Raw genomic sequence first — 17,952 nt, 5'->3', positions numbered from 1 at the left:
CGTACGCGTGTCGCAGTGCGCTTGCGTGTACGTCGGCGGATCGTGTGCGTGCGTGCGCGCGTCGGGCGGCCATTGCGAGACGGCCGTCGTACGTGTGCCGTGCGGGTTACCCTTACCACTTACCTCGACACGTACACTTCGCCATCGTCCGCGTGCGCCTCGAGACCGCCGTGGATCACATGTAAATACGCGCGCGCACGCACACTCACGCGGCACACGTTAACGACAACGTGCGGAAGCCCCCCCACCGGCCCACGGGGCCCTGTTGCTGTAATGCTTTGTGTGTGTGTGTGTGTGTGTGTGTGTGTGTGTGTGTGTGTGTGTGTGTGTGTGTGTGTGTGTGTGTGTGTGTGTGTGTTGCTGCTGCGGTGCGAAGTACACAAACAATATTGGATATTATTATTGTTGTTGTTGAAGTTGTTTTTAAACTAATCATTGCTATTGTCGTTGTTGGAGGGGCGCCGTTGGTGGGTGGCAGGGTGTTCTTTGGCGCCCCTATTTTTCCAAGTTCTATTTGTATTATTGGGCATAGGTACCTTTTGGGCTTATTAACGGACCAATGGACGATGCCAATACAATGAATAAGTAAAGTTATGAAAAAACCATAATGCGTACAATTTGATTCATTTGGGGTTAAGTATTGTATGTTTGAACATACTCGTATTATTACGATTATAGGTGTAGATGAGAATAATACGCATGACGAAATCTATATCCAACTCGCTCAACTCAAATTGTATTAATTCATGAAAATATTAAATATTGTACAACCCTGGAACCCCCATACGTGTGCTGTACAATGCACTTACTTGTAGTTATTTATTTATGTATTTATTATTATGAAGACAAAGTATTAATGTTTTGTCCTTTCCAAAATGACTGCTGAACGACGTGTAAAATCAAAGTCATCTCAAAGTTTTTCAGGGCTAAGGGCATATCTATGCGGAGGCCTCTCGATCATAGCACGATATGAATATATTATGATATATTAAACAATATCCACTGAGATTTGCAAAATATTGGCAAATATGACCAACTAAGATCATTCAAATGCATGGCAGCCGGTGTTAATGTAACTTAAAGTCTTAGTGCCGATTAAAATAATTGTGACGACTATACAATTTGTGTTCTTAATTATTGTTAATCTATTACTCTCCACCTCTAACACAAGTCATTAGATGAAAAGAGATAGATAATCATGTGTACTAACTATGTTTTTGTATTTTATGTAATTTATGAAGGTTAAAAAAAAAAATTTAAAAATATTCATATTACGATATTAAACAACAAATAACGAAAATATTGAACTAAGTATAGGTAACTATATGGACTGAAGTCATCATTAGTACAAACGAATTTATACGAAGAAATTAGGATATTATAATATATTTTAATATTTTATCATTGTTCCTCGCACTCAGGAACCGTGACAATAATGAAATATGACAATATTGTTATCATTTAAGATAACTAAAAACGTAGCCTATTTATATAATATAATATTACAATTTACAGACGCAATAAAATTGTAACATTGAAATTGCATAAAGCAAAAAAGATTTTAAAAATTATAGGTTCTAATAAGCCGAGTTATCCTAATCATGTGCATTACCTTCTGATTGACATTAAAATTGTTTTTAAAAACAATTTGTCCAACTGAAATTTTTAGGGAGTCTCTAAATACTGGTATTTTCCTAAAATATGGCCTAGGACAAAATGGTCCAGCTGCCCCCCTCCACCACCTCTGAAAAGCCCTGCTTAAAATATGCATATATTATAAATATAACTCATGACCAACTGTTGTACAAATACATAATTATATTATAAAATTTTAAAACAATAACAGAAATCTGAACTTGACTTATATATTATTTTTATTGACACTTAATAATTTTGAAATATCTCCGCTTGAAAAACATTCACATAACTCACCTGTTATCTAGTTCAGATAGTTTCATTATTATTAATATTTGCCTCTCAAATTGGTAATAAAATCCATAATGCGAATAACGATGGCCGATGTAATAGGTGTCTTTCGTAATATCTCGGGTAGAACTAAAATAGGTACCAATTTTCCGAATCGCGGAAAAAAAAGTCCCGGTAAAAAAAGTCCCACACTAGGAAAAAAAAGTCCCGATGAATATATAAATACATACAAAGTCATATAATATCATAAAAGATGTTAATTACTTACAATTTATTACAATAATAAATAGTCAATAATAAGTAAGTCAAATAAAAGTAAATAAAAATAATACAATTAAAGTACCAATATAATTATAATAATAATGCTATAAAAATTTAATATTATAATTAGGTACACCTCTTTCTTATATTATGACTTACGGCTGTTAAAAAATCTAAAACACCGATATTGCCCGCTTGTATTTGTATACATAAATTTTGCAGCCGTTTTTCTACTGTCCGAGTTTGCCCTAGTTTTTTAACAGTTTTTGAATCTCCTATAGCACCTAAAGCTAATTTCGCTTCATCTGCGGAAATTTCCATTTTTATTTTCCTAATTAGTTTCCAAATAGTTGGATGTTTATGTGCACATAACTTTGAAAATCGGTTATTCCATCCTTCAGTCATATTGTTTGTTCGATGCCCCCTACTAAAGTGGCATTATGTACATTCCACGAGGCAGGTGAAAATATGGGTGGAATTTTTCTAAAATGCAAGGTAGAAGCTGAACCTACACGCCTATAGGTACCATTTACATAATAAGAATCAAAATAAGTTAAAAGGTCTTCTGCATCTGGAGGCATATATATGTACAAGCATTTTATTCATTACACTTACACAGTTACACATTAAAATACAAAGCACAACTTACTATAGAACTGTACAAGTACCTACAAGAATAATATTTTTTTTTCGGGACTTTTTTTTCCTAGTGTGGGACTTTTTTTATCGGGACTTTTTTACCGGGACTTTTTTTTCTGGGACTTTTTTTACCGGGACTTTTTTTTCCGATTACCCAATTTTCCTACCTTATGGGGCAACCAAAATAAAATTAACCACATAAAAATAAAATATCACCTACCTATTATCTCAACTCTTATGACTTATGAGTTATGAGTATATAAGTATTGAGTATGAATATTAGTAGTATATACTAAAAAGTAAAAATTACTAATAAAAGTACACACATACTTTTGGAATACTATTGACTATTGAGCCAACCTCGTGGTGTCTTATAAGTTATAAGTAATGCTAGAATGTCTAGTAATAGGCTCAGAGTTATATGCGCCCATTGCACCCAAACGTATTACATGATATTATAAATATTATTAATATCCCTCCCGTACTGAATAGACTAGCCATTCGGTACATCATATAATATTATTATAGTATCCGCTAATTGCAATACGCTCTTGCCTCTAACCACATTTTAAATTTTTAAACATAATCCGAGACTCCTTTGGAATGATTTCTCGGAACGGACACGCACCACACGCCACTATTCTTCACGTGGCGACGATTTATTTTCAATGGGTACCTCATGTGGCCACATAATAACTTCGTATTGTCTCAGAGGTGTAGCCAGGCGTGGTGCAGGGTTGCAGCCTTCTCCGAAATTTCAGAAAAATGTAAAAATGCCTTCTGTGAACGTATTATTATGTTGGACGTGAGCACGTGTATTAAAATAAAATTGTAAAATATATTGTGTGAAGTTTCTGCAAAAGTCTAAAATTTTATAATATGCTCTTGCCGCTCTCGGCACCAGCATATTAAGCTTATATGCAATAATTCTAGTTCATCAATTATCAAATTATCATCTTGACAGCCCCCCCCCCCCAAATGACCCAACCACAAAAATACGTATTGTAGTAATAATGCAATATGTATTGTAAAAAAAATATATAATTTAATGTAGAAAGTTATTTCCTGCCGTGCGTAGACACTGCATTGGTGATGGATGTATAATATTATTATGTGCATTCGCTAATTGCTGCACAGTATAGGTACATTTCACCTGTATCGATACACACAGAGACACAGATACAGATGCATCCTTTAAGGTCGCCAAGTGGTCAAATGGATCAGAATAATCCATTATAGTCTGTTGTAGATTTGAAGGTATAAGAATATTATTTAGGGTAGCACGCTTTGGGTTTTTTTGATACATTATTTTTAAAACAAGTAATAAAAGTATTTTTGCGTCGGATTATTTGGTCTTGGTTAGACGGACACAACCCACGTGGGTATGTGGGTATATTAAGTGTAGGAAGTTATATATAAATAACAATATATTTTATAATAATCAATACATTTCTAATTACACGCAAAGACTGAGTTTATACCTTTAGTTTATGTGCCGAAAATTGGTCTATTATAGATTTATAGGGATGCACCTGAACATTTTTTACAATTTTACATAATATTATACGCCGCAGTAAGTAGGCAGGTAATAGGCAGCACATATATGAGTTGTTCAACAATACAATATCTTGGCGTACATTCTCATAATAATATTTCGACGGCAAACTATATAATATTACTGTATTTTACAGCAGCGCTGCAGATAATATTTAGTAGGTACCTACTATCACTTTATCATGAGGTGTATTACCTATATCCATCTTGATATTGATAAATGCAGTTCGTGTCAAGGACAAATAACAATCTCTCCAGTATTTTTTTCCCCAAATACTATGTAATAGTTTTTTTTTTCACTCGTTTTAGTTTGATACCTGCATTCGTTCGTTATTCGGATGTATAACATATATAGTCTTGCAGCAGAAACAGCAATTTTTTTCCATATAACATGTCACATTAGATACGCATTGTACAATGGGACTACAATTATTATTGTAAAAAAATATACCTATCGTTGAATCCCATCTTCATATTTTATAGAAACAACAAGCTCTCTGCAGTGTGCGTGCGCATATATAGAACGTTTTCTCGTAAACAGAACGTGAGGGAGAGGGTGCTTCGTTTAAAAACTACCCTGCAAAGGTAAAAACACTCGGTCACTACACCCCGCCGTCGGCGGTCCATTCAAGTATTCAACAATCGTACTTCCATGGTAGAATAATACATAATAATATACTCGTATATGCTGGAAACCATATATATGTATATATATATATATATATATGACTATTAATTTCGACGGAATTTACAACCCCAATACAAACTACACATCGAAACGTCAATTATTCTTATTGGGGTGTACCTACGTACCCATATATGCATCGTCTCGTGGCGTCCGTACCTTAGGGGTATAGGTGTAACTGTATAAGAGAATACAAAATAATATATATGCCATAACATTTGGTCGAATATGGAATATATACGAGCGAATGAATCTCGAACAAACCGTCTCGTCGGTTCAAATATTTCTATTATCTTTCTTCTTTCGTCCGATCTAAGCGACCTGAATAACGAAATGTATATGTCTGCAGCATGGCAAATTTGCCACCCGATTTCCCGGTTCTGCCTTGCAATGGTGCCGCCCTTTATGATTCACTTACCTGCTATGTTCTATATACATGCAGACGTCGCAAAAAAAAAAAAGAGTTATAATAAAGAATATTGTATGATCACAAATCACAGTGTTTACAAACAGTCACTGTAATTAGAAAACGTAAACATTTTTTCGAAAACCATGTTTTTTTAGATAAAATAAAATATAACATGGTAAAAATAAAATAAAAAAAGTAATAGAATAGGTTTTTTTTAAGGATATTCTGCTTTTTGATAATTTTGTAAAACATCATAAACATACCTACGCACAACCACAACATTTATTATGGCATTTTCACTTAATTATGAGGTACATTATAATATATTATTATTATATTCGAAACGACTTCCGCCCAGTTGTCTGCGGTGTTTAGGCCTACACAGTCGGTGTGTTTTGATATTTATAGCTTATATAGTTATATTATATTACATTGGTATTGGCATTGATTTTATAATATACTATTATAAAATCAATGGTATTGGGCATACTCAGTGTTTGGCAAGTTCCTTATAAAAAGGAATTCGTTCCTTTGTCGTTTCATTGGAATACGAACGAGTTCCTTTTTTAGTTCCAAATAAAATAAAAATTCTTATTTAATCATCAATGTTTTTTTTCATGTATATACTTAGGCACTTAACCTTTTAATTACAATTAAACATACTCTCAAGTACATTTATAATTTACTATTTGATTTAAGAATATAATATTGAATCGATTTTTTTTCTTTTATTGATCTATATTTATTATTTTTTAAACGATATAAATTAATATTATTTCATACGATTAACTTCGATACTCGGATAACGATCACTACTGATTGGCAATATATACACACTAAGAAAAAAAATATTTTCATTTGAATGATTTACATATTTGTGTGGATTGGAACTCGGTAGGAACGAAAAATGTATACAGTCATTTTTCCTTGAAAAAGAACTCGTTCATTTTCTAGTCCTTTTTTTTTATGAAAAGGAATTCGTTCCTTTTGGAACTCGTTCCTGACAAACACCGGGTATACACTTGGGTCTAAGTACCATGATTAACGTAATGCGACGACGCGCGAGTGAGTGTCTGTGACCGTTCGTAATGTTATATTGTGTCGTACATTTAATACATTTAATGCGTGCGTGCGTGTGTAAAGGTGATGACCGTGGTCGCCGCTCAGTAATATTGTAATATTATTTTTCGACGTATTGCAGCGACCAGTAGTGCGCATGCGTTAAACTCCGACAATATTATGACGGCGAACATAATAATAATATATATAATAGATACCCAGGTATAAATTATTATGTGTTCTGATCGAGTTTGATTTTTTTCTCACTTTGTACCTTCACGGGTGTAGAAATATTTAATATAATAATGTAACAACTGTGAGTGTACGGTTCGCTGGACGGCGAGATGATTATAATATTACCGTAACTACATAATATGTATATAATATGCAGCATGCAGTGCTAGACGTGGAGGGGGTGAGATGCAGGGGGACTGAGTAGTGAGTACCTCGCAACTAAAATGTTTAGATATTTTAGTGTACCCCCACTACTTTTATGTTAAAAGTTTCCATATCTGATGCGGTCTGTGGTGTACACGGTAATTATGTAATAATTACATTTAATATTTTGGTCTAAACCATAAGGTGATAATAATATTATACGAGTAACCAGTAACCGCGGTTGCAGATATATCCGCCCCCCGACTACCACAAAATATTGTAACAATGAACGATAACAACGAGAAGACTGAAGAATATTAATTATTGTCTTAAAAGGCAATGTTTTATTTATTTAAAAAAAGTCTTCTGATTTGTGGGGTTGAAAATTAATCAAAAATATTCGTTTGCAATATTAAATTGAATTATAGTATTTTGTTGGTTCCGTTGAACCGATAGACGTCTCCTGTGTGTCTGCAGCTTGTACACTATGACGTTTCTTGTTATAATATAATTATTTGGGACTGGTTTTTAGATGTTACAGACAAAAAATATCCATATTATAAGGCATATGGAATTTACCTACATTTTAAATAACTATAATACTCAATTAAAATATTTAAAATTATGCTATTTATTGTTGATCCATTAAAAATATTCCAGTGTAAGGTACTTAATTGCCTCTAGAAAAAAACCAACCACCTACTCGCACGCTTATGGTTAAAACTTAAAAAGTAAGTACCTAGGTAGTTACTTTAAGTTAATAAGTTATTAAATGTTTGATGGTGCATGGTAGCTTATGTATTTGATAAATAGGGTGTGGCGTGTTAAGTCCCCACTGTCAGATTAGACCTAAGGCTAACCTAATGTATATTAACTAACTAGGAAAAACGAATGAAATTTGTTTTTGTGTCATCAGAGTTAGTATAACTCAACTATTTATTTTTCAAGTCAAACTTCGTAATATATGTGTATTTGTTACAAGCACGGTTATCTAAATTTATAGATAGGTAATCGTGGTTATAAGTTATAATATTTTATAGATCGTGTGACAAAGTAAACCAGTGCCACAACTATATGTATACAGAGAGCGGCAAGTCGGTTCCCGCTGTCTTGTTATCGATAAACTGCTTATTAAAAAATAAATAAATTGAGGAACCGACTTTTGCTACACTCTGTATAGCCGTATAGGTCATATTTTTCGACGTCAGTGCAAGCATAGTATATTGAATTTAGTTATGTGATTTATTAAAATATGGTTTTATTTGCTTACGAATTCAAATAGGTACTGTTTTTGGTGTTTACCAGGTTGGGAAGCCCAATCCTCAATGTTTATAGGTTGTTGCCTATAATATGGGATACTTTAATTTGTTCCAGATGTTCGTGTGGTTGTGGAAATATAGATATTACAGGAATAACTGGTAGATCGATAGTGTTTCCCTGCATATTACTTTAAACTATATAGGTACGAGGTACCTACAGGTGTCTGGTAAATAGGGCCATAGGGTTCGGTCGCACTTGGTTCATGTCATAATATTGCGAAGTGTGTTGCCCCTGAATCCACACGAAATTGGTTCCACGATCTCGTCTAATAGTAAAGTTTTGAAAACATAATAATATCATTAAGGTGTTATCTCGTATTTCGTAGGTACCATCATTGATCGTCATTAAAGATAACCCATTTTCCAAGTAATAGTATTAATTAAGTTTTATTATAATAAAATAGGTAGGTACCTATGTTTGACAAGGCGATAACTATGCATGAAGCTATGGTAACTATTATTATTGGTATCGTATCGACTGTCGTTGACGATAACCGTTTCCTGGGAAAAAATATCCTTTACCTACCTACTTAGCTATAAATAAATGGAAACAAAATCCGAACATACCATTCAAAAGACATTCCTCGGGAGACGCGTTTCTAGCGTTCCTTGCTTAATCCAATGAAGGAGAACGCTGAAATCTATGAAAAAATTATAGCCGTCAGTCTGCCCCTCCCCATCTGGTCCACTATCAATCATCCTCCACCTTACATAGACCGTCGCCTTAACATAACACGAGTAGCCGAGTAGGTATACAATATATTTTGTCATACTATTCTCGTCATCATCGAATTTAAACATTTTTTTTTTGTTTTTATTGTCGATTTGCGCTCTGTGGCAACAAACAAAAGGTTACAATAAAAATCGGTTAGAAAAAAAAATCGTACCTATCTATGTTGAAACAATAAATTATGGGCATCGACGTATCGTCTATATTGTAACAAATATAGATAGGTACATAAAAAACATATTTTTACTTTATTCGTAACTCGTACCTATGCGTGTGTGTTAATCATTAATGATAAATGATAATCTTATAGTTCTAATAGAATATTTAGATTCCGTGCCTAATAAGTTATAAATATTAAGTGCGTACATACTAAATTATTATATCATTTCGCTCGTTCGTATAACGGCTCGTTATCGGAAAACGAAACGACGGCGGACCAGATGAAATTCTCGGGAGGAGGTATTTATGCGCATATAATATAATAATTATTGGAACCGCCGCCGCCGAGTATACACTGTGCGCAAGCGAATGTGTATAATAATTGTGTTTGGCGTCGTACACACAGCGCCCCTCAGGCGCCGCTTCAACCGGCGCCGAAACGTCCTGGCGCCCAGACACCAACCGCCTGCACGATCGCTGTGTGGCGCGAACGTAAGGCGGCGGCGGCGTCGCCGTCTTTACCGATTTTCATATTATTTTCCCCTTTATAAGGCTTTATAAACATACTTTATACAAAATATGATTTGGACTTTGGAGGAATCGATATCGCATACAAATATACATAATGTATATTTTATACGTATGTGTAATGTGTATGATATATATCCAACCTCAATGGGCGGCTTTTTTTTGAGGGGGGGAGGGAGATATGTATGATAACTCCCCCGGTGGTCTTTTCTTAAAATTCTTATTAATTGGCTTGTTTGAGTGTTTTTGATAAATGACCAACCTACATAGTGCGAATAACAAACACACAATATTATGCGTTTTGGAAACTAATAAGGGGGGGTGTCGGGAGACCACGGATCCTCACTATTTTTTATAATTATAATATTAATCGTTTAATCACTTGTAAAAGAAAAAAAATTGTATATGCTGCATTATCAGAGGCTTGACTTTGGCAGTTTGCCCACCCCCATGGTTTATGTTTCTGCGGATGCCCGTGTCTAGTTATTATTTGGGATTCGTTGCCTTTTTCTATATTTTAGATTTTGAGTTTAGCAATTTAATTATACACATTTATCCGGGGAGTCAAAAGGAAAGAATTAATTACTTAATAGCTCTGAAAAACTAAAAATATATTTACGGAAAAATGGGAATACATATGCAACACCATTTTTTGATGAATAGTAATTCAGGAATGAATAACAACAATAGGGAGTACCTACGTACTTATAATTTTCATCAAATATTTAAAATGGCAATTTTTTAAACATGGTATGTTTAAAAAAATTGTTGGAACTTTTTGAGCTGTTTATAGACATTTGAAATGTTTAAATATTTTTACTCATTTTTTTTTTTATTATAAATGTTAATAAAAGTGCTGAGCTCGATCAAAACGCTGGAAAGTTAAGAAATAGGTATTCCCCTCCTCCGGCACCTATTCGGACATTTTTTTGATACATTAATATGTATTGACCTAAAAGGTTATAACAGCTAGATGTATATTAGATATATATATTGGTATGCGATTACTTGTTGGTAAAAAAAGTTCTGCCTATCATATCTTCTATTAGCAGTTTATAAGTTTATTGGTTTGTTTGGTATCCATTACTATCGTGCACAAACATTGAACGAATGGGACACTCAAACGATGGTTAAATTAATAATGAATCATTGTTAATGATTAATGAACAATGACTAATATTAATTTACACTCAACTCCCAAGACCTACTGCCTACTACACAGTTAATTGTTCCTCTATTTAACCCTTATTTAAATTTTTATTTCACTTAATATATATTGAACTCTTTAAATCTATAATCTGCTATGAGGTTTTGGGCAAATATTGACATAAGTCAGCTATCGGAGCAACGGTCAACTGTTAACTTTGGGATTATTCAAGTCATTTTAATGGAGGTTTTTCTAATCAGTGACTTCACCTAAATGTTTATATTTACAATTCGTTTATTATCCTGTCATTGAATTTTTTGTTTCCGAAGAAAAAGCAATTTTTTTGCTTAGTATATCTTGCGAGTGAAGTATGCTCATACCTATAATAACCATAATATCAAGAACAAAAAGTATATCATACCAATTGCTTAATTTAAGTGGATAATATAAAGTTGGCGTTGTCATGTTGAGAATAAAATATAATTTCTCTCCTAAGGTTCTAATTTAGGTAATTGCTCTAGACAATTTGGTTTTGAGATCCGCATGTACATAAAAATAAAATAACTATTTATTAAGTAGAAAACAATTTACAGATAGTTGAATGTAGAATAAAAAAGACTAGTAGTTCCAAAACTTATAGATGACTGATTTAATTGGTAGTTGTATATATATAATAATTTTAACAATAAATAATTTATAACTAGTATCAACTTATTTGTTTCCGTAATTTATAATAGGTGATTACACAAGATCGTGAAATATACCAATAACAACAATACAATAAAGACAATTGGTTTTACAATAATTAATAGCAAATAGGTAAACATCAATAATTATTTTAATATAAATATACATTTTATGTGTATATTTATATTCATATATATATGTATTTATGTATTGATAATATAAAAATAAAGATAAATTAATATATTAGAATATTTAAAAAAAAAAAATAATAATTTTACTGGAGAAATACATGAGTATTTTGGGATAAATAATGAACTCTAAACATTATGATAAACACTAAAATAAATAACCAAATTAGAGTAAAGAATGTTGAATTTATCACTCTGTATATGCTTCCAATATATTTCCAGCAAATTCTAAAATATGAACTGGTTCTTTACGTTTATTAGAAGCCAATTCACATTGGTCGTTAGAGTTGGGTCAGGCTATGGCTTTAGCTTCAGGAATAAATGCTTGCCAGTGTTTTATGATCTAAGAGAAAATAAATGTATAAAAATAAAAGTATATAATATATTTAAACTCAAATATAATTTGGGCTTAAAAGGAGTTTCAATATTACATTTGAACTAATTAGGATTTAAAACATAAAAACTAGATTTTTGATAAAATTGAATAATATTATATACAGGGTATATAAGGTAAAATCTATTAAATTATTAGCTGTTTCTGCACGGTATTGACTCATTAAATGCCCGTAGATTTCCCCCTTCTTAAATTCTGTTAAATGTAATCTACACAGATTTTTAACATAATTTGGGTTGTTTTGAACAATTAATATAAACTATAGGTGTAAAATTATTTCCAATCATAAAAACTATTTTATTTACCAGGTAGTACAACACCTGTGAAAACCCCTTCAATATTAGTTCATCAGTTTTGAAGCCTTTCCCAGACAGACAAACAGCCAAATGTATCTGTGTGTTTCGTCTTTTATGCAATATTACATTTATTTGTGTATGTTTAAGAATCACAGTGTATACAAAATTTGAATACTTTTAGTTTGTGATATGCAAGATAAATAAAAGAAAAAGATCAATTAAAAATTAAAATTACATCAGTTTTTAATTACGAAGGAGTCAATTTTCCAAAGCTGTGTGGTAAACCTAGAACTAGTGTCATATAATTGCCTGTTAGGAAAACAAAGTTTTTCCAAATAAATCCCAGCCAACAATATTTATACCATGTTTCATAAAATATATAACACAATATTGAAACTTATATCCAATCAAAAACTATTTAATTTTTTGTAATCAATGGCAAGCATATACCTTATATAAGAAAAAAAAATGTTCTGTTTGCTAAAGCAAAATTGTTGTGTGAGTTGTGAGTACATTTAGAGCAGTGTTTCCCAATAGGTGGTTTGTGGTACCATGGAATTTTTCTTTGATTTCTATTACAAATTATTAGTTTTTTTTTTTAAAATAAAAATAAATAATATTAGGACTTAATGAGGAACCGTATTGTACGGTTATCATCTTATCGTTGTTGCTGACGACCATCAACATTTTTCGATAAATTTTGTGTATTCTTGTTAAAGAGCAAAAAAAAAAAGGTGTTCCTAGTTATTGTAAAAGTGAGGTGGTCCGCGACCTATAAAATATTGTCGAAGTGGTCCGTGGAAGTGAAAAGGTTGGGAAACACTGATCTAGAGGAACCATTAATCTAAATTTCAAGTTCATAGGTTTTGTATAATAGAGATGAGGTGAGTAGTATTTGACATTTATCAATTAAGAGGATATCAGAGCACCATTGGGTTTCCTTTCTTGCCGACACTCAACATAGCAAATTTATGTTTAGCAGAACCAACTCTGTGTTGTTACTTTAAATATTTGAGAAAATTCACCTATTATCAGACTTTAAGGTAAGAGGATTTGTATCTTTACGTTGGCATTTTTACTATATTTTGATTTTTAAACAATTTATTAGCATTTGTAATAATTTACATACAAATTAAAATAGCCAAAGTAAAACATAAGTGATGTTTTAATTCAAAGTTTGATGATAGGTGAATTTACTATAATATCAAAAGTAATAACTCAGGGTTGGTTCTACCAAACGTAATTTGTTATGTTGCGAGTGAGAGAGAGAAAACCAATAGTGCTTGACATCCTCTTAAAAGGATGCCATACCTACATGTGTTGTCTCCGTTTTACAAATGCGTACATACCAAATTTACGCTCATCAGTTCACGTTTTATGCCACTAGCTTAAAAATTAGACTGAATCAATCTATTATGAAACTTGGTGGTAAGAACTTTATCTGTGTTTTGTTGGAAGTTATTTTTACGATAATTCAGTTTTTAAGTGAGACATGCTTGTATAATAAATGTAAATTAAGAATGCTTATAACTCACTTAAAAATTGAATATTGTAAAAAAACTTCCAAAAAACACAGATAAAGTTCTAACCACCATGTTTTATAATAGGTCAATTCATTCTAATTTATAAGCTAATAGCAAAAAACGTGAGCTGCTGAATGTAAATTTGGTTGTTTATGCGTTTGTAAGACTGAGACAACATGTGCGAGTGTGGCGTCCTCTTAAAGCATATAATCAAACAAGGAATTTTTAACCTAAAAAACTCCAACTAAAAAGTAGTAATTTTTAATTTAATATTTGGTCTTTGGAGTTTGCACTAAATGCATCAACAATAGTGGAAAATCTAAGTAAAAAAAGAAGAAGCATAGTAGCCACTAACGAGCCAGAGTTCTACCACAGTAATCACTTTAAAAATATATAAAATGAAAATGTTACCAGAGTTTGATGGTTAATCATTTCTTCAAGGTATGATGATATAACTGTCTTAAACTCTTTGATTCGGTTTATCTCAAACTGTTCAAATTCCACTTTAATGGTTTTAGAAATTTGATCAAATTCATCTTGACACCTAGATAATTTTGCTTCCCACTAGAAACAAAACAATAATTATTGTTTATTGAGTATTATAAGTTACAATTATTATTATTTGTTATGGAATTTACCTCGGATACTTCATTTGTAACGGAGCCGACTTTGTCTAAACGCCCCGTAAGTTCTAGCTTGGTTTTTTGTTCCCGCTTTTTTGTCAATATCATTTGTGCATGTTGCATGTTTTGATAGACTTTAACTCGTTCATGAAATACATTCTAGAGAAATTTAAAACAAATAATTTTAATAATATTGAATAAATAATAATTTTTTTAATTTTAATTATAAGCACAAATTGAATAAAGTATGACATACTTTTACAGCTCCGATAAGGCCTATGTAATCCTTTAACAGTTCACAAAAAATAGAGAAATCTGTATTGGCTTGTTCAGTTCTTACAGATTCAACCTATAAAATATAATTAAAAAAAGTGTAAAACAATTATCATGATTTAGTTGTGAGTGTAACATATTTTTCATTATTAATTGTTGACCAAAAAATTTTAGTTGATGGAAAATTTGTTAATAATTAAAATAGTTAATTACATGCAATAATAATATTAGGTATTATTATAATAATATTGATCAATAATTTAACTGATATGAAAAAATCATAAAACAGTGTGGGTTAAAATTTAACCTTTTCAAATACATCGGCAAGTTGTGATAAAGCACGTGACAATCCAGTATGTTCTTCACAGTTACTCAATACTGCTGCTGATTTTGCAAAAGATCCACTTGAATGTGCTAATTCCTTACGATTAATCACTAATGTTTCAACAGCTCCATGTAAATTGCGAAGTTGCAAATCTAAATTTTCTATTTGTACTTCTTTTTCTTCAAACCACTAAAAACAAATTTCATTAATTCATAAATAATAATAATGAATAAAAGTAATTACTGGTTCGTTTTCATCCATTTTGTAAGTGATTTTGTTAACAGTTTCTCCAACTTTATTAAAAAGTCTCATGACACCAGCACCACTTAATGCAGATGTACTAGTAGCTTTTGGAAGTTCACAATCTAAATCAGTTTTATTAAAGACAAATGATTATGTATAAACCACAATTAGAATATAAAATATACCTTGTTCTAAGAAATCACAAAAGCTTTTATCATTACGAAGAATTGGATGTAAAGCAATCCTTTTTAAAAATCTTTCTAACGCCAAACGTCTTTTTTCTATGAACTCTGCTGATGTTGCTTGATCAGATTGGTTTCCAGATATTTTAATTCTTGTTGAACCTATAGACAATTTGAAAATCTTAGATTAATTTTATCTTATTTCATACACACAAAAACACAATTTGTTTATGCTGCTCATACCTAACATATTTTTTTGGGGAGCAGGGGGTATGAGACGCCCATTTCTTAAATATTTTTCAGTCAGCTTATTATGTAATCCTAAGAAATCACTGAACCTTCTAAGAACTGCCATATTATTTGTTTTAAACATAGTCATATTTGTACGAGTAACAATTCTATATGCAACATAGGAGCTCATGCCTTCTCCAACCTTAGTAGTCTCAGATAAAGATATTTTTATAAAACCGTTTTCAATATTTTCAAAGTTCATTTCGTTAGTAGACACATTTGGTGTATCTTCCACTTGATTAATTTCTTCAGAAACTGAAGGAGTATCGTTTTCTTTTAAATTGATTTCTTCTTCAAATCCATTAGAAATTACATTTTTACTAGTCATCTGTGGTACCTTTAACAACAACAAAAATAATAATAATAACTATATTTTTAACAAACACTAACTAGTAAAGGTTAATACTTAATAAGTAATCAAAATCAAATAAATTTATGATTCATATTATACTTAAACATTTAATTTTTTAATCTATTTGTGTTACTCAAGTGCTTTTTAATTACAATGATATTTTATTATCCCTGTGTTATTGCGTACAAAAAATAAAAATACATGTCATCGTAAAAAAATTAAATAAATTCTGTTAAGGTAAGCATTATTTCTATGTGATATAAACAATACAAAACATCTTAAAAACCTCATAGTTATAACAATAACTTTCTTTTCATCAGAAAATGTAGCATGCTACTTAATGAATAAAATTAATTATGAAAGACTTAAAACAATTTTAACTCATTAGTCATTACATTAATGAGATTATTTGATAATACAAAAATTAATTCAACATATATCTAGATTTCGGACTGAAAAATTAGAAGTTAGGTTCAGAATAACTATAGGTTAACATAATATTATGTAAACTATGATAATAATTCTGATATACATAAACATAAAAAAGACAATTTATTGTTTATTGTACAATGAACGGTATTATATCTAATAACTATTTTCAAATTAATGGGTGGCAATTGATTTCAATGTAAAATGTTGATAGTAAATGTTTAATAGCCAATAGATAATAAAGTAAAATAGTTTATTTATATATTACAGTATTAAGATAAAACATTGTCATTAGTCATACTTGGAATTTAATATACAATTTCAAATGAATATATCATTTATAATACGAGATAGATACCATAACTAGATAAATTATAATATGTATAAAAGAAACAATATAAATATCTATCCACTTTTCAAGTGACTGATTTTAATGATAAATTGCATTTGATTTGGATATTATTATGGAATAAATTGTTTTAAATCTTTGTTTTAAGTGGGAGAGATCTATTTAATTGATTAGGGTTGTCCCCTACGTGGATTCTGGTACATTTACATTACCTATATATTAATATTTTTTTATTAGACTAAATTACAATTCCTTGTTCAAAAATACCGTTGCCAAAACCCACCTCTTTGTGATCATTGTTTAGCGGTACATCTGATTCAAGCAGTGTGGATGATCCTTCATTCAGACTAATATTGGTCAATGGGGGAGGAACTGTCGCTAACGATGCAAAAAGTTCTTCATTGCGCAAACTGCTAAGATCCTAATAAGCAAAAATAGAATAAAAGTTCAGTTTAAAACGATTTTCTTTCCCCCTGAAACGCCCCTACGAACGTCACGGCCACTCACGTCTATTGTTGAACTGAAAATATCGTCGTCCTCGTCGTCGACAAGATCATCTGTGGCCATCATGGGCGGTAATTTTTCGTCAGTCATAATCTAAAAACTGTAGAAAAAATTCCAGTGGCGAAACGTTACGCGATGGCCGGACTCCGTTTGTCACGTCACTTCCAGACACAAAATTCGAAGGGGGAAAACAGATAAAAAAATCAACGAACAAATGAAAACGCGATCTCGCTCTGATTTCCACTACAAAATATGGATGAGACGTGCGTATAAAAAGCACGGCCAAACTTGTCTTGTTAAATCGTAAGGTATTTGTGACACTTGTAACTTGTCCGTTGTTACTTGTTTATTAATCTAGTAATCTGTACGATTTAAAGTTTAATACGACAAATAGTAATAATAATATTAATAATAACTATCACGTCTGCAAAACGCCCGTGTTCATTCTGAGGTGATAACGGACGTCGGCGCAAAGATAACGCATTAACTGGCACGGTCG

At 31.6% G+C, this 17,952-nt stretch overlaps 1 protein-coding gene across 1 annotated transcript; it reads right to left on the bottom strand.

Moving 5' to 3' along the window:
• Positions 1 to 11,419: 11,419 nt before the first annotated feature.
• On the bottom strand, positions 11,420 to 17,894 carry LOC111040456 (sorting nexin-2). Its single transcript, XM_022324377.1, has 10 exons — positions 17,457 to 17,894; positions 17,233 to 17,370; positions 15,772 to 16,156; positions 15,532 to 15,690; positions 15,347 to 15,468; positions 15,086 to 15,292; positions 14,762 to 14,854; positions 14,521 to 14,664; positions 14,294 to 14,446; positions 11,420 to 12,012 (listed from the first exon to the last, which is right to left on the bottom strand). Exons 1-10 carry the CDS (start codon positions 17,541 to 17,543, stop codon positions 11,962 to 11,964), a joined length of 1,539 nt encoding a protein of 512 aa, XP_022180069.1. The 5' UTR covers positions 17,544 to 17,894; the 3' UTR covers positions 11,420 to 11,961.
• Between the last annotated feature and the right edge of the window lie 58 nt (positions 17,895 to 17,952).

This window comes from Myzus persicae, unplaced genomic scaffold (genome assembly GCF_001856785.1).
Source record: "Myzus persicae strain clone G006 unplaced genomic scaffold, MPER_G0061.0, whole genome shotgun sequence".
Lineage (NCBI taxonomy): Eukaryota > Metazoa > Arthropoda > Insecta > Hemiptera > Aphididae > Myzus > Myzus persicae.
The sequence above is the reverse complement of the archived record's forward strand: the minus strand, read 5'-3'. Positions and strand labels throughout refer to the sequence as shown.